The 23485-nt window shown below is 36.2% G+C and overlaps 1 protein-coding gene across 2 annotated transcripts in view; it reads left to right on the top strand.

Annotated features, from left to right (window-relative positions):
* ANGPT1 (angiopoietin 1) overlaps positions 1 to 23485 on the top strand; it is a 155117-nt gene that overhangs the window by 114563 nt on the left and 17069 nt on the right. The window contains exons 7-8 of one of the 2 annotated variants that reach the window (XM_039706183.1): positions 3467 to 3633; positions 3861 to 3953. In XM_039706183.1, the coding sequence (XP_039562117.1) occupies positions 3467 to 3633; positions 3861 to 3873 (180 nt within the window). In that variant the 3' untranslated portion in view covers positions 3874 to 3953. Of the gene's footprint in view, positions 1 to 3466; positions 3634 to 3860; positions 3954 to 23485 lie in introns of those variants that run through there. The other variant, XM_039706182.1, reaches the window with a different exon arrangement.

Genomic DNA, 23485 nt, shown 5'->3' with positions numbered 1-23485 from the left:
TAAGTTTTCTAACTGAGAAAAGAAAAAAAATATTTTGTATTTGAAGAAAAAAATTCTGAAATGTTCTTTGAAAGCTAAGGATTCTGAAGGTAAATCAAAAGAACCAGGCACAACCATTCTCTTTGCCAGCCTCAGGGTTGGGAATGGAAACACAAAATTAAATCATGTTTTTCAGGGTTTTTTTGGCTAATATTATGTCATTTTCTTCTGTACACAAAAGTTTACATATCCCATCAAAGTAGTAGTGTTCTTGTGGTAGAGACAGTCTAAGTAAGATATAAACAAGGAGAGCTGTGTCGTTATTAAGTCAGACAAAGTATCTGGGAAAAACAGGATGCATGCAAGTCTTCAGCTCTGAAGTTTAGGCAGTAAACTGCAGACTAAATACAGGTTGGAAACAGTTGAGTTTGGCATAATAAAATTACACTTGAAGAAATTGCTGCCAGCTCTGTGCTTAACAGAAATGTACTGCTCCTCTGGTTTACATCTATGAAAGCTTTGAGTGCCTGTTTGTTTGTTTATATCTTTTTAGCCATATTAGGTGTTTAATAAAGTACACTGCTTCTCCTTTGGAACATTCCTTGCTTCAGAGAAATGTTTTATATCCCACTTATTTCCTTCGTTTTCTTTTCATAAAAGCAAGTAGTTTGTTTAAAAAGAAGTAACTTCTGTGAAGGAAAAAAATAATCTTGTTCTAGGAATTTTTAATCTGAGTTTCAGTATTGTAGCCCCTGATAGTAGGATTCCGTTTTTCATAACTAGTATGGTGGATTTCCTCATAATTTTTAATATTTCTTTTTATGTTTTGTTCCCTGTTGCAGCAGCTTCATTTCCTCTGGTCAAGAGAGCAAACCACTTAGTGATAGATTTTCATTTTAGTGCAATAATACGTATAAAAAGGGAAAAGGAGGTGAAAATTTGAAGGATAAAAATCATTACTTCAGAAAAATTATATATGGTGTCTGGAGTTTCTATAAAACACATAAGGGATCATATAATTTTAAAACACTACATATATTACATCCTGAATAGGCTGTAATCTAAATGAGATAAGATATATATAATTCAATAGACAACAATTCAAAGGGGAGTCCCCTCAGCTTTCCTGCACTGGGAAAAAGGGAGGAAGAATTTCCTGATACTCTTCACTAAAGATAGACAGATAGTAGTAATAATCATCATCATCATCATCATCATCATCATCATCATCACCATCATCATCATGATCATCATCCTATACTTTTGTAAATAAGAAACAATGTAAACGCCAAGAAAACCTAATATCATCATCATCATCATCATCATCTACTTTTGTAAATAAGAAACAATGTAAAAGCCAAGAAAACCTAATTTGAATGATATCTAAACAACTATGCTCCACTTCTTTCTTAATTTTAGGGAGAAAAACCTCCTGGTAGGTAGTCTATGCAGAGCATATTTTGCCTTACTCTGAGATGAGTGACAGTTACCAGTGAAATATGTCAGAGGCAAACCACTAATTGCTCTGGTATGACACTGCCAAGGCTGCTGGAACAGGAGACACCGGGAGGGATGGTCAAGGGTAGAAAGGCAAGGCAAGAAGATGGAAAGGATCAAAGGCACAGCCAGAAAACAGTGATTACAGAAAGGTGTGCCAGCTGTAGACAGGGCTCATGCAGGTGAGGAACAAGTATTTTTGTGTTTTAGGAACACTGTATAAAGCCAAATATGAATGTGAATGCCACCAAAGCAGAAAGTGAGAAATAACAGAAAGCATCATAGTGGGAAAACTTGAGGAGCAGCAGCTCACACTGGAAGACAGATGGGTTCCAAGCAGGGTATCACCAGTATTACCTACAACCAGTATTTCCTACAACCAGGATTTACAGAGACTTCTATAGGAAATAGTCTACTGGAGAAAGGAAAGGAAAACCCAACTAATAGTATGCTCCTACATTTCAGTCTGAGACTTGCCACAGACTACTGAATTTCAGCTCTTGCAGATGAAACACTTTGTCCATGGGTATCTCTTGATGCTCTCTGAGACAAAGGGCAGATATGTTTATTCAAAATATAAGTTAGTGTAATCAGTTCAGCATACCCAAATGTGGCATGTCTTCTCAGCCTCTATTATCAGTGAGCCACCAAATATATGCTCAGGTGGGGTCATGTAAGCAAAAAATACATCCTCCGTAAAGTAAATTCTCTCTAGGAACAACAACAAAAAAATCCTCCATTTTTATTTTTTGGACTAAACTTTCAAACTTTTAGATTTTTAAAATTAGTTTTCTTTAGAAGTTTGTAGCTGATATACCTATGCATTGCCTGAGTATTACCTGTGCTACCACATGGCCTCTGGGGAGGCAGGATTTCATCCTCCAGAGACACAACTAATCAGGACTGGAGCCACAGCAATACAATAAAGAAAAAAGAGAGAGCTCTACTTTCAATGTTTTCATCTTTCAAAGTTAGGAGTGACTGAAACATTATATAGAGAAGATCGATGTCTTGCCAATGTATCTCACAGACACATTTCTCATTATCTAACCTCTAGTCCCAAGGAAGTCTCTTGATTTTAACCCTTTTAAAAATATGTGCTTTCTGGAAATAATCCAGTCTTTCATTTAATTTGACTAGAAAGTATTCACAGGATTTTCTAAAACACCCCCAGTACGCCACTGGAAGCAAATCAGGAGATTTCTGATTCCCATTTTTTCCATCTCAGGAAATATGAATAAGCACAGTCATGTTGGCATAGTTCTTCATAAGTAAATAATATTGTTGAAAATAATTTTTACTGTTTAAAGAGAAAAAAAAGAAAAATGTAAAATGGACTGACGAGTTCTCATGTATGAACTAATAGCTTAAAAAGAACAATTATTCAAATAATGTAAATAAGTTAATGACATTGAATAAAACCTTACATTTAATGTAGTAAAATATTCACTACAATTTAAACAACTTTACAAAATGGAAGATGTATAAAACCCTATGTTTAGGAATTGGTTTTGAAAATTAATTATACTTTTTCTTTCATTATTACTTTTTCGTGTTTAAAAATGATATCATTTGCTTAACCAAGAATAAGATCATCTGAACATATGAAATGTGAGGAGAGGAAGGTGACTAGGAGCAGAGCTAGATAACAAGGTTTAACACCATATTAAATGCATTAGAGAATATTGTTATGTCAAGTGTTCCCACTGAAGCACAAGCAAATACAGCATCATGTTATTAATATCATGGACCCTTAAAATGATTTCCAGCTGATAGCCTCAGCTGCCCTTGCAAACACCAGTTGAACTGCATGACATTCCTACATCATGTATATTAGTAAAATTATTTTAGAGACTGTCAAAGAGGAGCAAAGTTCGTTCTGATCAGTAATTAGAATGCACAGGTAAAATATAATGATGGTTTTATTATTGTATGTAGGCTCTACCAAACACAGTAATTACATCTAGTTATTTTGCCAATTTTTTTCTAGGGTTTTGGTAGCCCATCAGGTGAACATTGGCTGGGAAATGAATTTATCTTTGCAATAACAAGTCAGAGGCAATATTCTCTAAGAATTGAATTAATGGACTGGGAAGGAAACCGGGCATATTCACAATATGACAGATTTCACATAGGAAATGAAAAGCAGAATTACAGGTAAGAATCTATTGAAATTCTTTTAACTCTGCTGAGTGATAAATATTGTTCATTGCTAACTTGTCAAATATGATGCTGATTTTCATCAAAAGATTGTAAAAACACCCCAGAAATCAGATTTCTCAGTGTTGGAAGGATAGAGTAAACCTAAGATATCTGAGAAAAAGGGATCTATTCATTGTATTTTCTGGTAGAACTGCTAAAAACTGTGTAACTTTCATATTCAGAACTCAAAGCTGATTGAATAGAGAAAAGATTTGGATTCTTCATTAAAAACTGAAGGATATCTACCTCAGAAGCAGAAGACTGAAGCAATGGACATGGGAATAAAAGACCAAAAATGCTGTTAAACCATCTGATATTTGCAAATTAAAAATTATTGTAAATGAAGAGGAAAAAGAGAATAGTGGATCTTATTTTGAGGAAATTAAACACAAAACCTTTTCTTAATAATATTTTTCTCCCATACTTTGTTTTAAGATAAAAGTTTATTAAAAAAAATAAATAACCACTTGAAGACACAAGAAATGTGGATAATCTAAGTTGTCGTTTATACTATTTTTTAATCATTGCTTCATCTGAACAGGCAGTACAATGCTAGAAAAAGAAAATGAAATCCATAAAAATATCCAATTATTTATTACAGCACATCTAACTAGCATAATACTCAGAAGAGAAACAGATACATTGTAAACTCAAACATTCAAGGCATGTGACACTAGGTTGGTATTCAGATCCTCAAATTCAAGTAATATGATTCTCAAAAATGCTGACTGCCTCCCTCCCCCCGGGTCCCCAGCGAAATGGAGGTGAGAGCAATTTGCTCTTTCTGCTGACAGGGCTGTGCCCAGGTGGGACAGAGAGCAGTGCCCCTGCCCTCTGGGGCACAGCAGTGAGTGGGGTACAAGAGCAGAGGACACCTTTAGAGGCAATCAGTAGGAGTTCAGCTCCTGCAGAAAGCAAGGACTGTCCCTCTGCACACAAAGGACAGCTCTATCCCCTGCTGCCTCCAGCAGTGCTGTGCCTGGCACTGCCCTGGGAAACCGTTGCCCCAAATCAGGAACACTTATTCCGAGGTAGTTTAAGGCAAAGAATAAATATAAGTAAAGGAAATTGCTCAAAAGAGAGACTAGAAAGATTTATATAAGACATAAAAAGAGCAGGGTGAAAGTGGGGTCTTAAACATTAGTAAAAGTTGTTCAAAAGGAAAAGATGAGACAATTCCTTGTCAAATGAAGAAAAATGTTGAAGGGCAGTTATATATAGCTCAAAAACTTTATGATGAATCAGAGGAAAGTGTTGCTCATGGGATGAATTAAAATCACTGAATTTGCTAACAAAACCAGGGTCTTTTTTGCACATATCTATTCTGCACTAAGGACAACATGTGTTGTTGAGGAATTGGAAGGCTGTTGAAAATTTTACATGTTAAAGCTCATGTTTAGAGAAGATTTCTTTTTCAGGACTCCTTGGTGTTCATTCATGGCAAAATATCAAAAGAAATGTGTTGTTATGTTTCAAAATGGGAAGGGAAGGGAAGGGAAGGGAAGGGAAGGGAAGGGAAGGGAAGGTGCTTTCATTATAAAAAAGGAAGATATTTTGCAATATAAAATAATATTTTCTGAACATGGAAAAAATCGAAAAAGGATCTATGTAAATTCTTCTTGTGAATCAAGAAAACCAAAAGACGTAATTCAAACATGTAGAAATTAAATCAGAGGGGGCATAAGGGCCTCAAAGAGTATAATGTTGAGTAACAGGCATAAATTCTGCTACCCCTGTCCAAGCCACTTTTTTACAAAAATCAAAGGGAATTTGACTGGAGGCTGTTGACTTCAGTTTTGGCTCTTGTCCTATTCCATAGTGTAAATGAAGGCCAGAATGAGATCTACTCACACTCTGTGGTCTCCTTATGGTGCAACTGAAGCACTTCTGTTGAGGAAATAGGAAATCAGTTTCATTCATACTTTTCTGGAATAAGCAAAGATGAAAACATAAAGAAGTTAAAAAGTCCATCTCTGTTGTCCCTTTGGGTTTCAAATTAATTCCTCTATTATTTTTATCAGGTATATTGGAATACTTAAAGAAAATAGCTAAGTAACATCGTGATAGTTCTGTGAATAATGATGTGTAAGCCACATGCAAGTCTAAACTGGTTTTTATGCTTGACAAATTTTTACAGGAATGCATTCTATGACATAAAACTCTTTATTTTGTTTGCCAGCATCACTATCTGTGATAGCAGTAATTCCAGAAGGCTGGCTGAATAAAAACCTAATTATTGAGTACTAAACAGCTGGCCACCCTTCAGAGAATGCTGCTTTCCCTTTATCTGAGAAGCTGCCATTAAGGATTTAAATGACTCCTCTGAAGCTGAAAACCACAATTCCCAAACTCCTGCTCCCAGTGCCCTTCCTTCCCAACTTTCAGGCATTTGCCATGTTTGCTTTCAATACCTCAAACACAGAACAGCACACCTTTTCAAAACTTTAGTTACTGTTATTTGAAATAATTTTGCCAAAAAAAATAGATGCTGTCTTATTTTGGAAGCTTGTTTCTTATAATGACCCACATTAAATATTGTTCTGTTCGCAAAAAAATGTAATTGCACACTGGCTAGATTCACATTAGGTTTCAAGTAAACTAAGTTCACTAAGTAATAGTAACCAGTAAAGAGGCAAGTTTCTAAGCTGGTCTGGGAAATGGATCAAAAAAATCTGAAATTGAAAAAGGGCACTGAAATGAAAAGAAAATCTCAAGAACTGGAACGTCTTTAATTTTGCTATGGCAGTACCTTGCATGGTTGGAAGATGTGAAAAAAAAGGTTCCAGGTCAAGGAAAGGAAAGGAAAGGAAAGGAAAGGAAAGGAAAGGAAAGGAAAGGAAAGGAAAGGAAAGGAAAGGAAAGGAAAGGAAAACCATGAAGTGATAAAATCTGCTTGAGAAAATTTCAAAAATAATTTTCATATTGTTCTTACAAAATCCAGCCTCAACATTATGCAAAATTCAATTCAGTCTGGATAACGCCCAGGTGGTGATTTCAGAAGGGTTCTGTTTTTTCTCTGGGTTTTTTGTATTCTCTTTACTACTTTTTATTAGTCTGAAGAATCTATTATTAAAGAGAGTAATGCTAAACACATGTAAGTTCAAATATACTTGTTTCTCTTTCAAAATGAGACAGCTCCAAGAGGTTTTCTGGGAAATCAGAATAAAATCTATTTATCCCAGATGATGAGTGGGAAGAAGGTTGAGATGAGAAGGTGGTTACTGAATCAGTAAATGTATAATGATAAATGATAACTGAAACAGAAAATCAAATGCTGCATCACATGTGAAATCTTTAATAAAAGTATCTAAGTGATTTACATCTTTTAGAACATCCTTAGGTTTCTTATCTACACAAGATAGATAAGTACACAGAGACTATCTGTAAATATGATGCAAATATCTCTGTCAGACTCTTTGCAACTCAGACTGTGGCAAGTAAAATGTCCGTGCAGTAAGAAGAGCCAGATCTTGCAGATCTCCCATGTAGTGCAGTGTTTCTTAACGTAATTAGGAATTATTTATAGAACTATAAAAACATGAGTTGAAAGAGAATCCTAAAAGACACACGACCTCTCCTCTTTTCCTGTGTAGATGCTGCCTAGCCCACTTGACATTGTTTGATGTTCTTTGGAGATGTACAGCTGTGATACACTGCTGCTCTGACCCATGTCCTCAGATCCTCCAAAACTGAACAGGAAAAGTAACCATGTGTTCAGATTTCAGGCACCACAATTCATAATCCTACATATTAGTTTATGAAAACAGATATATTGATGTTGAATTTTGAACAGTAATAATTTCAGCCTGTAGATACATCTGGTTTTTTCTACTCGTGATATAGGAGAAGCACTTCCAAGCAAAGCAAGGGGTGAAGAATGGGGAACTGCACTTTTAATTCTCTGAGCTATTTTTACTTCAGAACCACTAGAGAAGTTTAATAGACAGTCATCTCCCTAAGACAGTATACTCTGGTATTTAATCATTCTTTTAGTTAGAAAAGTTTGCTATTGCTGCAATGATTCACTAACTTTGGTCTTATCCATGGAGAAATATGATTAAATGATCAGAGAGCTCTGCTCAGGTGAGCAAGGCTTTGGGGTTGATGTAGGCATAGGTGAAAACTGATGATGGACAGAGACCATCCGAACTCCCCTCAGTCAGTTTGGACTTAAGGTGGTGGCTGACCTTAATTGGTAGTTAAAATGAAGAAGATACTTTATATTGGAACAAGCATGAGGAAAGGATTACAAAATCTCATGAGAAAGTGAAAGAGAGCATAGATCCATCAGGAACACAGAGACTTGTTGACAGGGCAATGATGGTCATGTAGGGAAGAGTCAGGTGTGTGGGTCCTCAGAGGAACAAGTTGATGAAATTCGTTGAAAATAGGATAGGTAGTTATTAAAATTATTAAAATAATTTCAAACTGCTGACATGATCTTCCAAGGCCTGTAAATCTAGGTGACAGTTTCCAAGCTCTCCAATATCCTTTATCTTTCCAGGCTTTGCTTTAGGAAACTAGACCAGTTGTTGAAATTAAACTAAGAATTGGTAAACTTTATGGGACCTGGTAGCAGAGAGTTTTCAATTCACTGAATAAAATATTGGACTTTTAGTTCATGTTTGATTAAATGTTTGTATTTTTAGTTACAGCAGTAGTATTATTTCTCTCTGTTTTCATAGACAAATCAGGAAGGTAGTCTGCTGTCGGAAGCTTTGATATAATGTTCATCTTAGTTTTTTTTTAAGGTTGAGGCTATTTATATAGTTGTTGAACTAATGATAGAATTTCTTGCAAAAATCCTCACTTATCTTTCTGTAAAATAGAGACAAATATATTTATCTTTACAGTCTTTTAAATTTTACCGCTGAAAATTCTGTAATAGATAGTAAAATAAGTATTACTTGAGACTACAAATTTTATGGGGACAGAAGGTTTTATGTATCTTTAATTAAGAAACAAATTTTGCATAGTATTGCTGTTTCAGAAACAGGACACAAATAGACCATTCTCACTTCCTTGGTGTACAAAATCCCATTTTTAAATATTGGTGTACTTCTTGTTATTACCCATGCTTTTCAGTGATACAACTGTATGAGTAACATTTTTTTCTTATGTCACTTGAGTTTTTTAGGCAAAATAGGGAATCAATCTGACTTGTAAATTTTTTGAGCCATCTACTTAGCTTCTTCTGCATGATTTGTATCACAATAAAACTTTGAAGGATCTATTCAATCTTTTCTCAAATGGGGAAGGAAAAGTACAATGGAATATATATAGGAAATCTGTAGCAAAGTGAAGAAATAAACACAGATCCTCTTGGAACCCAGTTCTGTGCCCAGACCCCAGTACATTTCTCGTCAAATACAAAAATTACAGAATAATTTTTAAAATAGTCATGTTGCAAAAACACAAAAAACCTGTAGGTATTCACTTTTCTTTGGAAGCTGAAATTCAATTTGCAAGTCCACTTCAGAGGAAATAGCCATGTAAAATCCTATTAACAGGCAAAATGATATTTATGGTATGCATAATTTCTATGTTTTCAAAATATTTTTACCAAACAGGGGTTTAAAGTCAATAATATGGATGAAATTATTTAACATCTTTATGTATATATAAATATCTGACATAAATAATTTGGTTTTATTTAACAATATTATCAGTCCAATAATATTCTATGAAGCCTAAATACTGGAAATGCAAGGATTCAATCCAATGTCCATTAACCAGAGGTCTTTCTGGAAACATGCCAGTGTTGCTCTAGCATATCAGTGACTAAAACTCACTGGCAGTTCATGCAGTATCTCCAAATGTAAGCAGAAATTAAATACAACAATTTCTCTGACTGAAAGTTGATGTAAATATGCTCATGGAATTTATGAATTAAAAAAAATAAATCTACATAAATCCCAATATACACTATCTATCCACAGCTAATAATTTCCCACTTCTAACTTCATTAATGTATTTTATAGTTCAGTATACAATAGCTGTGACTACTGTGGAGCAGGAACAAAGCTTTCCTTCTTCTCTGTTATGGAATCTAATGAGAATGCATTGAGACACGCTGGCTGCTCTGCAGTGCACTACACCTTCAGAAGATGAGCCAGGGGCTCCTGAGGTAACAGAAACCAAGAGAGAAACACCAGTGAAATATCTCAGCAGAATCAAGGGTTATTCATCTAAGAAGGTGGCACAGCCGACAGCCCAGCGCACACAGCACGGGCAACAGACAGGAGCTGGAAGCCACCGTGCCACTGGAAAACTGGGACCTACTTGCCACCGCTGAAACCTGGTTGGGTAAATCCCCTGAGTAGAGTGTGGCTATCAGTGGCCACAGGCTGATCAGTAGGGACAGGCAAGGAATGAAAGGGGGAGGCATTGCCCTCTACATTAATAAATGGATACACAGCAAAGAGGTTTTATTCTGAAGAACAGTCACAAAGAGGTTGGAAGCTTACAGTTAAGAATTAGAGACTGAGGCAACACAAGGAGGCTGGTTCTTGGTGTCTGCTCCAGGCTGCTTGATCTAAGGAAGCCTAATGACAAAACCTTCTTGCTGTAGCCACGGGAGGCATTGCACTTACAGGCTCTTGTCCTGCTAGGGGACTTCAGTCACTCCCACATCTCCTGAAAATTATCATAGAGAGCTGTAGACAATCCAGGAGACTCCTGAAATGCATGGAGGATAACTTCTTAAACCAGGTAATCAGCAGCCCTACCAGAGAGGATGGATGATGGTCACCATCAAAAGTGAGATAGCTAATCACTGACATCAAGATTGGAAGCAGCCTGAACTTCAGTGGTCACAGAATTACAGAATCATAGATAGGTTTGGGTTGAAAGAAACCTTAGAGACCATCTAGTTCCACCCCCCTGTCAAAGACAGGGACACTTCACACTAGACCAGGTTGCCCATGTTTTGGTGGAGTTTGCATCCTGAGGGATATGGGTCAGGCAAAAAGTAAAGTCAGACCCTGAATTTTAGGAAAGAAACCTCCAGTCAAAGAATTAATTAATAGAAGCCCCTGGGAATGTGTCCTTAGGGACAAGGGAGCAGAACAGACTGACAGATCTTTCAGGACACTTCCCTTAAAATTCAAGATCTAGCAATGTACAGGTGCAAGAAATCCACAGGTAAATAAAGGCAAGAGAGCACCATGACTAAGTGGACTCTTGCTGGTCAAACTAAAAGGCAAGAAGGAAATGCACAGGCAGTGGAAGCACAGCCAAGTATCCTGAAAAAAGTGTAGGTACACTGCCTGGATATATAGAGATGAAATCAGGAAAACAATGATGCAGCTGGAGCTGAACTTTGGAAGGGATTCAATGAATCATAAGAAGGATTTCTACAGGTGTGTCAGCAAGAGAAAGAAGATAAAACAAAGTGTACTCTCCTCTATGAGACTGACAAAACTGGTCAAAAGAAGTGAAAAGAAGGCTAGGGTACTCACCAAATTATTTTGGCCTCGGTCTTCACTGGCAATATTTGTTCCCACATCTCTTGGGCAAAGTACAAAATGAATGGAGACTGAGGAAGCAAACTCCTTTTCACTGTAGGAGATCAGTTTTGTGACCATCTGAAGAACCTGAGCATACATAAGTCTATGAAACCTGACAAGATGCATCCCAGAGTCCTGAGGGAATGGGCTGGTGGAGTTGCCAAGCCATTCTGTGATATTTGAAAAGTCATGGCAGTCGGGTGAAGATCCTGATCTGGAAGCAAGGTGCTGGACCTGGATCAGGGCAACACCCAGTATCAACACAGGCTGGGGGATGAGCAGATCAGCAGCAGCCTACAAGAGAAGGCCTTGGGAGTTCTGGGGGGTGGGAAGCTGGACATGGCCCAGCAATGTGCATTTGCAGCCCAGAAAACAAAATTTGTTCTGGTCTGCATCCAAAGCAGTGTGGCCAGCAGGGCAAGGGAGGGGATTTTGCTTCTCTGCTCTGCTCTGGTGAGACCTCATCTGGTATACTTCATTAATCGCTGGATCTCTCAGAGCACAAGATATTGACCTGTTGGAGCAGATACAGAGGAGGGCCATGAAAAATATCACAGGGCTGAAACACTTCTTCTGTGAAGAAAGTCTGAGAGAGTTGGGGTTGTTCAGCCTGGTGAAGAGAAGGGTCTGGGGAAACCTTATAGCAGTTTTTCAGTACTTAGAAGAGGCTCATAAGAAAGGTTGGGACAGTGTTTTTATAGAGCCTGTTGTCATTAGACAAGGGATGATGTTTTTAAACTGAAAGAGTATAAATTTAGACGAGGCATAAAGAAGAAATATTTTGCAATGTGATGGTGAAATACTGGAACAGGTTTCTCAGATTAGTGGTAGATGCCTTCTGGAAAAATTCCAGGGGAGGTGGGACAGAGCTCTGAGCAGCCGATTTAATTGAAGATGTTCTTGCTCACTGGAGTGGCAGCTTTGACTAGAAGACCTTTAAAATTCCTTCCAACTCAGACTGTTCTATGATTCTACTATTTACTAAATACTTGAAAGGATTAATATATGCAAAGGCAGCTCAGAAATTATACAATTTATCAGACATTATCTGTTCAAAAGTGTTTTCTTTTGGTCAAAATTAATGCTAGAACTCCTTAACAAACCCGTATCTATGACAGGGAGGAAAATCAACATTGGTGCTCAATAAACACAAGAAAAATTTTTCCTTAAGATTTTAGAAAACCACTGGTGTACAAGCTTTACTAGATATATGCTGTTGGTGGTACAGCAGCCTCGTTTCCAAGGAGGATGGAGAAGCCTCCAGTGTAAGTCACTTTCAGAATTTGATGTAACAACAGCCTAACCATTTTGTTGTATCCACTTATTAATAAATAATAGGTAGATATCTGTTATCTATTTTCATTATTAGATCTTCCAAGCTGTCTCTAAATTGATGATGCCTTCAGTCTTGATTTTCTCTAACTTTTTCCCTTAGCAGGTTAATTTTCAATTACCTTCTTCAAACTGATATATTTCCTTCATCAATACTGGATAATTTTCCATATATTCAGTTTCATGTGCCTGCAGAACCCACCTTCCAGAATTTTTTTATAGGATATTAGTAAGAATCTTTCAGTAATTAAGCTTGATTTTGCTCATGTTATTCTTGATGCTTTCCTTTGGCATTTTGGGGCTTTTCAGCCACTTAACTGAAAGAGGAGCTTGTCTTCCAATATGTTCCACCACAGCTATCACTATGGAACATAGTGGGCATGACATTATCTCCTCCTCCAGACTCCTAAACTTTTTTAGAAAATGGAAAATATATGAGCAAGAACAAAAGTATCTTATTTTCCCATAAAGCTTATCTACAATAAAATAAACATCAATTCAAACTCGAGGCAAATAAAAAAAATATTTTGTAACAATTTTTTAGTCTTGGACATCATCCTAGATTTAATGAATTTAAGTGATTATTCCCATGTTTTCTTACAGGTAGGTGAGATAAAGATTTTCAGCGCTAACATTAAAGCTGTTGAGCCTTAGGAGCAGACTGCAGGACCCTATCTGAGACACTCAATTCTCTGTGCATGCCTGGGGAGAGATAAGCTGCTTAGACAGAAGCCAAATCAGGCAACATGCAGAGCACAGAGCTGCCTAGAGTTAACCATTAGGAAATTCTGAAAATAGCAAGGCATCCATTTATATCCCCTGACAGTTCACAGCCCACTGCTTGAAGGTAGAAGACAATGTCTTGTCTTACTCAGGAAAGAAATGAAAGGCCTTGGGTTAATGCATTCATTTGCCAGAGGGTATCCAGACCACAGCTATTGCTTCCCAAGAGAAAGCAGCAGTCCCTGCTGCCAGGGAACAGGCTCCTCGATGAATCCCTGACACTGTGCAGGGATGAATTCACTGCTCAGTGAATGAATAGGTACCAGGTCACTTGTCAACGAAGTGCAAGAGGGATTTCTAAGATTATGCTCCCTGCTCCATGTCTTATTTTGAATTCAATAGGTTTTTATTAAGTTATGTAATTATGTAATGAGGCAGTGGATACTATTCTGCTACACACATTTGTACTCCCTTTGAGGCTCAGTGAATCTTGAATAATTTATTTGTAGCAGGACACGTGTTGCTGGTTATGTTATGCTGAGGGAAGTTTTGTGGTTTTAAATCTTTCTCTTGCTGAGTCCATAAAAACCGAACTCCTATGTGGTGGGTAGTAGTCACTCGGGTCAGTAAATTTTTACATGAAACAATGGTTTGAGTAACAGCTCAACCACTTACCCAGTGAAGAATCTTAAAAAGAAGAAGTAGGTTTTGTGAGAACAATGTAATTTTAGACAGAACAGTGTTATGAAATCCTTGCTGAGGGCTACTGCACAGGTACATGAGTCTGAAGGCTGAGAGAACTCTTTAATGAATGTAAATATTGGCAGAAAAATTACCAATGGAAACTCAATAGTGATCTCCTTTTTACATTGTTGTTCAGTGGAGATTTCACAGGGTCTGTCCCAGTTAACAGGGGAAGACAGAGCGTGTTGTGGCACCTAACAGAAAGCTGCACAGGCTTTAATATAATATTGACCTGTTCTTACCTGTTCTTTAGTTTCTCCAATTTAAAATTACTACTTTCCTTTTGTTTTCATTATCTTCACTATCTACAGTGTCAGTCTTCTTGCAAAGTGTTACTCTCTTTTAAGCTTTTATTACTTTATGCCACCTCTACATTTACATTATGAAAGAATTTCAAACAATATTTTAATGAAATTTATCAAATCCTGTGCTGAATGGACTTTACTGTCCCCAGTGTAAGAGCTCCCACTTCTACCAGTAATAACACCAAAAATAACTACATTTCTTTAAACTACTTGCATCAAAGCATCTACCAAGAGCTAAAAATTACTGTTTTACTTGCTGTAGATTTTGATATAGAAGTCGATAACATTGTTTCTTCATCTCCAGTGGGGTTTGACATGAAACAGCTCCTGAATTAAAGGATCTTGTGTAGCTGAGACGCTTCTGGATATTTGCCACACATAAGGAATTTTTTAATGTAAAAACTGTTCTTTGTAGAATATTCAAACATCTCCAAGGTCATATGGTTTTAAAATTCAGACTATCCATCACAGGGACTTAAGTGATGTGATATTTACCTCAATTTCTATAAAAATGAATAATATAATAATTAATTTTTATTGTTACAATAATTTTCTTAATTAGAAATTGTGTGCTCTTGGAAATTTTTCACTGTTTGAATCCACTAAATTCTTGTATAATGTAAGTGTTAAAATCCTCTGTAACCTATAATAATTTTCAGAATGAAGATTAGCATAGTGAAAATTTGTGTACAAAGTGTAATGGATATATGTAAGGACATGTCAAATGTTACAGATAGATACAGCATCACAGTGTGAAAATTTAGAGTTTCATTAATGTCTGTTGATCACTGATATGCAGAAAATTTAGTATTTCAGCAAAATGCAATACATCGTCTTAAGTGTGCACGTAAAAAAACAAATTCAAAAGTAAAATGCAGAATGAAGAAAACTCACAGTAAAATTCACAATTAGAAAATATTTCTGTGTTGGAAAAGTTTCTTTAATGAAGATTCCCTGGCTGCATAATTCTCTTCAGTGTTATCTGTGCAAGTGCAGTACATTTTCAGGATCAAATTCAGCTCAAACTATTTAACCTGGACATTATTCTTCCCATAACTTTGATCAAAACTGAAAATATGACACTTCCAAATGTCACTCCTGAAAGGTAGAAAATCTGAGTACAAAAAATGGGATGTGTCTCTGATTTCAATGAGAAAAATTATACTCTTCGTGGATGACCGAGATCTCCGTCAAAGTGAAGTTGACCACTAACTGCTTAAAAGATTTTGATGAATTTATTTAGTATTAGTGACAATATCTCCAGATTTAAAAAAAAAAAATGCTGCTTGTGAAGTTTTCTAATATTTTCACCATGAGCCAAGCATTCAAATTTAGATCTGCACAATGCAGAAGCAAAGAATGGGACCTGGAGGCCCTCTCAGAGAGTGTGAGCTCTGTGTGCCCCCATAGCTGCTGACTCTCTGCCCACTCTCCGAGCTGAGCAGAAGCCTGGTAGACCTGTCAGAGTGGCTTTGAGCCCAAGCTAAAATACCCTCCCTGCCTGTGAGTAGGCTCAGTGTCACACTTATTGCGACAGTTCAGCTTCCAGCCAGGATGGAGTGTGGGCAGAATGAGCTCATGTCTGCTCAGAGAACTGACAGAGCAAGCTTTCATCTGCTTGAAAAACATAAGCAGAAAGTCTTAGGGTGACCCCTATTTAATCTGGAATGTACATGGTTAAGGTCTCTGAAGTCTGTGACCAGCTCAGCAGCCAACCAATGCCAGTGGTTTTTCCCCATCCTTTTATCATTAACAGCTCTACTGGCAAGGTTTCTAGAGCTTGATCCTGAGAACACTTTTTGCCCTGATTCACTATATTTTCAGCAAATGCCAGCAAAGTGGTGTGGTATTTTTTGTGAGTTTCCTTCTTTCATGAGTCAAAGAGTAAAGTGTTCTTGTGGGACCTGAAGAGAATCTGGCAAAGGGATCATCACAGATTTTTCAGTAGTCATTTATTGCATGAGTCTTTAGGTTTCTTGTTCTCTTGGGTTTGAATTTTGGGATTTTTTTTCCCTATCAAATGAGCTCTCAATTCAGCTGTCTCTACCTCTAAAGTAATGGTAATAAAAACTGATATTATTCATTATTTGGTCCCTAGCAGCAGTGCAGCAGATGAGTTAGATCACAAAGCAGAGGTATACACCATGTCTAAAGAGCTGCTCATTTACATAAACCTTCCAACAGATGACAACTTCGAATGTCAGAGCACAAACTTATTGTGGTATCCAATACAGTGAAGATTTCGTTGTTTGGTTGGTCTGCAAAGATCTGCAAGAAGGAGGTACTCAATAACAATGAAAGCTTAATTAGAAAAAGAAAGAAAAGTGCCTAGTACTGTACAAAGTTTGGTCTCCAGTCTTCTGTTTCATCAGATCCTAGAGGCTGAAGTGTTTTCAATTTAAAATCAGTGCTGGAACAGCTCAAAAGTCTTGCCCCAAGTGCATGTGCACTGTTCATGTTTTGTTTTCTTTTATTTAAAATTATAATTCAGTTGCACTGAAGTAAAACCTCTTTGCACCTACCTCAATGCCATTTGAACCACAGGAGTCCTTATTGTGAATCACAGCTTTTATTAGGTCATGACCTGAGTTTTTAGGGTGAAAAAGGCATGTAAAACATGCTGAGCACTGTTAGCCTGGTCAGTGTGGCACCAGGAAAGGACTTGGATCATAAATGGGTGACAGTCAGTTAACCTTTCACTCATAGATGACTGTTTGTTGGCCACAAATGACGCCAAGGGAGTTGAAATATGTTTTAATAGTCTGTTTATATTTTTCTACTAAGGTCTTAGTGCCACATAACTCATTTTGGCATTTTTTAAACTTAATTTTGCATTAAGAAAACCAAGGAAACAGTGAAGCCAATATTTATTTTTCAAATAGCTATAAACATTTCACAGAAACTCTCTATGCATCAGTCACTTATAAAATTTGTTGTCTTTTCCTAAATATTTGCCCTTACACTGAAAGCCTAACCTTAGTGTGATAATGGAGATAAAAGGCAGAGGATAAGTGTTGCGTGTTGTACAATTCAGACACTAATGAGTGAAGAGATCAAGCCAGGCCTGTTGCACATTATTCAGACTGAATGTGAGATGTGCTTGTAAGTAATAAAAGAATAAGTACTTTTATTCTAAATCTAGTTTCGAATTTAATAAATCTTTGATCAAAAAATGAATAATGCTGGTGTGAAGGACACTATTTGAATAAGACCAACCTTGACTTTCTCGTCCCCAGCTTTTTTTCTTCTTCTCCTTCCCATCCTCCATTTTAATTTTTTTTTTCACAGACTTATTTTACTCATTCTACGATGTACCCAAGTATTTTTTTTTTCTTTTAAGCACATAGTCAGTACTGTGTTGAGGCAGGACCACCAGAGCTCTCACTTAAAGTCAAGTCACTCTTGTTATGATTACACAGTCTTTAAGATGACATAAAACCATAAAAAAAATTAAAATATAAGGGTCAGAAAGAGATCATGACAATTATTTTGTCATTAATACTATCTTCTATTGTTTCCGTATTTGGAAATTATTGCTTTTCCTGTCACTTCCACAAAGTGATTCTTCAATATTTCTTGCTGTTTACTGATGTCATGAGTCTGAGTACATAACCACCAGCTAAAGCCCTTTAATCTGATTAGAGCAAATTCATAAACTTGAACTGGCTTATCCATCAGGACTGAACAAGTCCAAACACAGGTAAGAGAAATAAAATTCTGATTAACTTTTTGCTTCGAAAATAATATTCCCAAAACACCTTGCATTTTCCTCTGGGATTCATGCAGTGGGAAGAACATATTTCTTGACATGAATCCCAGCATAAATCTTGAAAATCTCATGCAGAACCCAAAATATTTATTTTAATGTGTTATTCATTAAGTTCATTTCTTTATATTGTAGTCTGTTGGCAGCTGCAAACTCATTCCATTTCATCCACATTAAACCAATGCTGTAGTAAGATTTGATAGGGTTATTAGGTCATTAACAACTGGAAAAATTTATAAAACAGAAACTGCAAATGCTGAAAGGGGCACAACTGTAAAAGGAGATTGCACTGCTAGCAGAGAATACAGAATAAGTAATCAAAACAAATTGATGAAAAATTAATTGCAGACTATTTCCACCTTTATCAATAATGATTAATTTCCTTATATCCAAACTCTTCACATTGGGAAAAAAAACCCAACAAACTGCCTAGAGATTTCTAAAGCATGTTCTAGTGAAGGCAACAGAGCTGGGGAAGTGCCTGGAGCACAAATCTTGTGGGGAGTACCTGAGGGAGCTGGGAGTGTTTAGTCTGGAGAAAAGGAGGCTTCTGGGGACCTTATCACTCTCTGCAACTACCTGAGAAGAGGTTGTAGCTGGTGGAGGAGGGGGGTGTCAGCCTCTTCTCCCAAGTAACAAGTGACAAGAAGAAACAACCTCAAGCTGCATGAGGGGACTTTAGATTGCATATTAGGAAAAAAAAATTCTCAGAAAGAATTGCTAAGCATTAGAACAGGCAGCCCAGGGAGGTGGTTGAGCCAGCACCTATAACATGTGGAGACATGGTGCTCTGCAACATGGTTTAGTGTGGGCTTGGCAGTGCTGGATTAATGATTGAACTTGATGATCCTAAAGGTCTTCTCCAACAAAAAATTTTTCATCATTCTATGATATTTGAAAAATACCTTTCACAGCTTCAATTAACTGTTGTACTAGTGGAAACATGAGGAAAAAATGTTACTCAACCTAGATGTTTTGTCCCATTCAGTATTTAAATAATTTATTAATGGTGATTACATGTTACACCTTATTCAACATCCAATTTGATTAGAAAGAGTAAGTTCAGTAGTCATGTTTCAGTCAGGAATTCTGTTAGTAACCAAAAACCCCACAAGAAACAAAAATCAAAACATTAGCACCCCTCCCCCCAACCTACATGCCTATATGCTCTTTAGACACATTAATTTCCAAACACCAACTTATCTCATTAAGATTAATATAAATTTTTAACATAAGTCTATCTATGATATTAAAAACTTTTGTAGTTACTTATGATTAATGACTTTCAATTAAGTCAACTGTGTGATAAATCTTTTACTGTGGCCTGTAAATGACATTTCTCAATGACACTGGTAAGAAAAACTCAGTATCTCTACAGTAGCCATCAGGGTAAAAGTGAGCATGCTGATACATGAAGCTTTCTATTTCCATTTTATCTAAAACAGTTAATTAGGATAATGTATAACCTATATGGATGACAGTGTATAATTAATGTCACCCTCAGTACAACTAAAGCATAGATTTATGAAATCCACCATTACAATATATCTGCATGGATTTCAGCAAACTATATTTACGAGACTTTTGGAACTTCCAAGCATATTTTGGAAGAAGTACTAAGTTTAAATTTTACTGTAGTTGTGTGGGTCTCTTTTACTGGATTTTCAAACATGATTAATCAATTTAAAGATAAATCAAATTTCCAACAAATGTTCACTGAACTTTTCCACTAACTTCAATGTCTGTAAAACAGATCCTTAAATAAAGATATACGAACACCACAAGCTTCAGCAATTCAGTAAAGATAGGCATCAGAAGGTCTGATTACTTATATAAACCTTAAAAACTTTTAAAATATTACTTTCTCTGTAGAGTCCCTGTATTTCTGTGCTGTAAAAATCCCATAAGAATCAGTTTTGGCATTTCTGCTGTTGGATTCAGCCAAACCCAGAAAGTGTGTTTGAGTAGGGAGAAAAAGATTTTTTTTTTATTTTAGGCTACATTTTGAATTAAGCAAATTTCTCTAACCTTGGCTTTGTCCATGTGCTGGAAAAAAGTTCAGATAACTTCCAATTTTGTATTTTATTTTTTAAGATCTTCATCAATCTTCAATGATAAAAAGATAATTTGCATTATCATTTAACATAGTTCAGTGTTTATATGTCCATTTAAAACATCAATCATCTCTAGTTATTTCAAGCTTGAAATTAGTTCAGCCCCTACATTTTATAAATTAACGTTGTGTTTTATAGAGCCATGAATCAGTACAAAAGTGGTAATTTCTGCAGAAACAGGAAAACTTAGCATTTATATAGCTGGTGAGATAGTGAAATTTTTTTCTGTAGTAAGAATTTAACTTTCATTTTTAAAATTGTAATAAATCTAATAACTGAAATGTTTCATTTCAGTTTTCCATGAGAAAAAAACATTGGTGGGTGATTTTGTTTTAATAAGTATTGTGTTGAAAAATAGTTTTAACAGAAAATGGTAGTAGCAGATTAATGTATCTCTTCTGAGCTGTGTTTGGTGAGAGATTAGAGTAGAGGGAATTATTTCTGTTCAACACATCATTGTGATAGTAGCCTTAAATATGTTTCTGTTTCTGTTCGCAGTAAAACCCAGCATTACCGTATGTTTCCTCTCCATCACCACTATGCTACTGACATCAGCTGCAAACCTAGCAGCTCACACTGCCAGGGACTTTCTGTGGCTTCTGTAGCATGTATTTCAAGTAATAGAAGCATATGTTTGCCTGTTCACTGTCCAGAATAAACATATTTTTAAACACTTGTTGTAAACCGTGACAAAGCACCATTTGTCTGCACACAGCAGTATGACAGCAGTGTGCTGTGCATTAGGAAAAATGATCCTGATGGCTTCTAATTATCCTTACCCAGTATACTTTTACTGGATGAATAATATAATGTAATAAGTACAGTGCTTTACTCAGTTAATCTATTAATCAAATTTAATATAGAAAAGCAAATTTGTTCATTTGATGCAAAAACTCACAATCAGTACAACATCCAGGCTTACTAGACTATTTTATATTTTTCTGTAATGTGTAGATGTGCTTCTGGCTGGGTTGTTTGCTTGTTCACTTTTCAGAATTTCTCCTTTGACCTGTCAGGTCTGAAGTTCAAACACAAGCTAAACTACCCATGGGATCTTAGCTATAGAAAACCAGTTTTTCAGTTTACAGTGTGCAATTCCTGGGAAGGATCCCTCTACTATAAAGCATTTGTTGTCCCTTAAACAGGTTGTACTGAAACAATTCCAAAGGCAAACTGATCATATTCATTTATAGCTGTATTTTATATTCACATTTTGTGTTTATAGTTGGCAGATATACGTTCTTCCTTTGGATATATGGAATTAATACTTTGTTGGCTGGCACATTTCACTTGTCTCAACAGGAGAATGAGCAAGGAGCACCAGTGCTGTCAAACAATAATTACAGCAGTGAGTCATTGCTACAGAGCAACCTAGGAGAAATACAGAGGTTATTTTGTCTTACACTTTTCTAAAAAAAAATGTAGAAGGAAATTATTTTCACGCACATTGCTACAGAGCAACCTAGGAGAAATACAGAGGTTATTTTGTCTTACTCTTTTCTAAAAAAAATGTAGAAGGAAATTATTTTCATGTGCAGGCAACAAGAATATTAAGAGCCAAATTACAAATCTGTTCAAGTTGTCAGAGTTACTGCATTATTCAGGTTTTCAACATTTTACAGAGCCATCATGCCTACTGCTTGCAGTTACAAACTCCATTAGGAATATAATAAAGTTACATAAAGGTCCATTAATTTACCAAGTACACAATTTCTCAAGTTTGTACTAAAGATAGGAGTGGGGAAAATGCAGTATTCTTAGGTTTTATGGTTGATATTTCTGGTTTTCTCCAATCAGACACCAAATGTAATAATCCCTTTCTGCTTCTCTTTTGGTACTTTTGTATCAGTTATTCATTCAAAGACAGGCAGTGGTCAAGGAGGTGAATTGTTCTTGCAATGTGATTAAATGAGTTAGCAAGAGCTCAAAATTTTGTGAGTAGCTGTGTTTTTGTCATCTTGCTCCCCATCTTGTTTCTTCAATTTCTCCAAAGTATTTTCCTTTCTTTTGGGGTAGCTTTTAATTTACTTCTAATAATTATTTACCTCATCTCGTGTTGCATTCTTGCTAGCTAGTTAATCTTGATTCATGATAAAATAAAAATTATGCATAAATTTGGAATTGTTCTTGCAATGTGATTAAATGAGTTAGCAAGAGCTCAAAATTGTGCATAAATTTAATTTAGTTTGTTTTCATAAGGAGAGTATGCACTGTCCCAATGAAATAAAAGTATTTCCTCCTCTCCCTTTCAAAGAAAAAATATAGGTTATGTTTAAGAAGAAGTTTATTTTCCAATAGAAGAAAACAAATCCAAATGGTTTCCCAGGCAATCTATCTAAAAAATAAAGGTTATGTTTAAGAAGAAGTTTATTTTCCAATAGAAGAAAAAAAAAATCCAAATGGGTGCCCAGGTAATCTATCCGTAATCTGGGCAAGGGCACTGACTATGATACCTTTTACTTTAGAGTCTGACAGAGTTCAAACTCACAGGGATCTCCCTGGTCACCACAGATGGCTCATGCCCTATCTCCAGCCAGGAGATGATCTTTCCACTGATTTTAAAAACTAGCAGGCACAAGGGATGTTTCCCTTTATCCTTTAGTGGGAGTACTAAACAATGAAAAAGTTAGGGCATATAGGTAAAATACCAGGGGTAGGATTCCCAGATAGTTCCCACATTATATTTAGTTCCATGTTTAGCCAGCTTTTGGCAGACATTTTAGTTTCAACCTCAGTGACAGCAGTATTTCTCTAGAGTGATTATTTAGATTTTTTTTCTCCTGTTCACAACATGTTATCTATCATTGAATTCAACCTCAGTGACAGCAGTATTTCTCTAGAGTGATTATTTAGATTTTTTTTTTCTCCTGTTCACAACATGTAATCTATCATTGAGTATTTGTAAGATGTCTTTATTACAGAGGTGATTTTGCTATTTATGGACAACTGTTACCATTGGGAGGCTTGGTGAGATTTTGCAATATGTTCAGGAAAAGGTGTATTGGCAAGAATTCTAACAATATTTAATGTAGACGTGATGTCTTATTAATTGGTAAAAAAGGGGGTTTGATTCCAAAATAATTAATCAAAGCATTTTTGATGGAAAACAACCTCCAAACCTGAACTTAAAATGAAGCTGCTCTCTGGTTTTGTTTTCTTTTGTTTCTTACTTAGAATTATTACAATTAATGTCTAGACTTAAGAGTATAATCTCATATTGGGTACACCTAAGTGGTTGCTGTCCTGTGGGCTTTCATTCGCAAAGGGACTTAACCAGCTAAATTCCATTATGAATGGAATAGTTTGACTAACACA

The sequence above is a fragment of the Passer montanus genome, unplaced genomic scaffold (assembly GCF_014805655.1).
Source record: "Passer montanus isolate IOZ18808 unplaced genomic scaffold, ASM1480565v1 scaffold19, whole genome shotgun sequence".
Classification (NCBI taxonomy): Eukaryota; Metazoa; Chordata; class Aves; order Passeriformes; family Passeridae; genus Passer; species Passer montanus.
The sequence above is the reverse complement of the archived record's forward strand: the minus strand, read 5'-3'. Positions and strand labels throughout refer to the sequence as shown.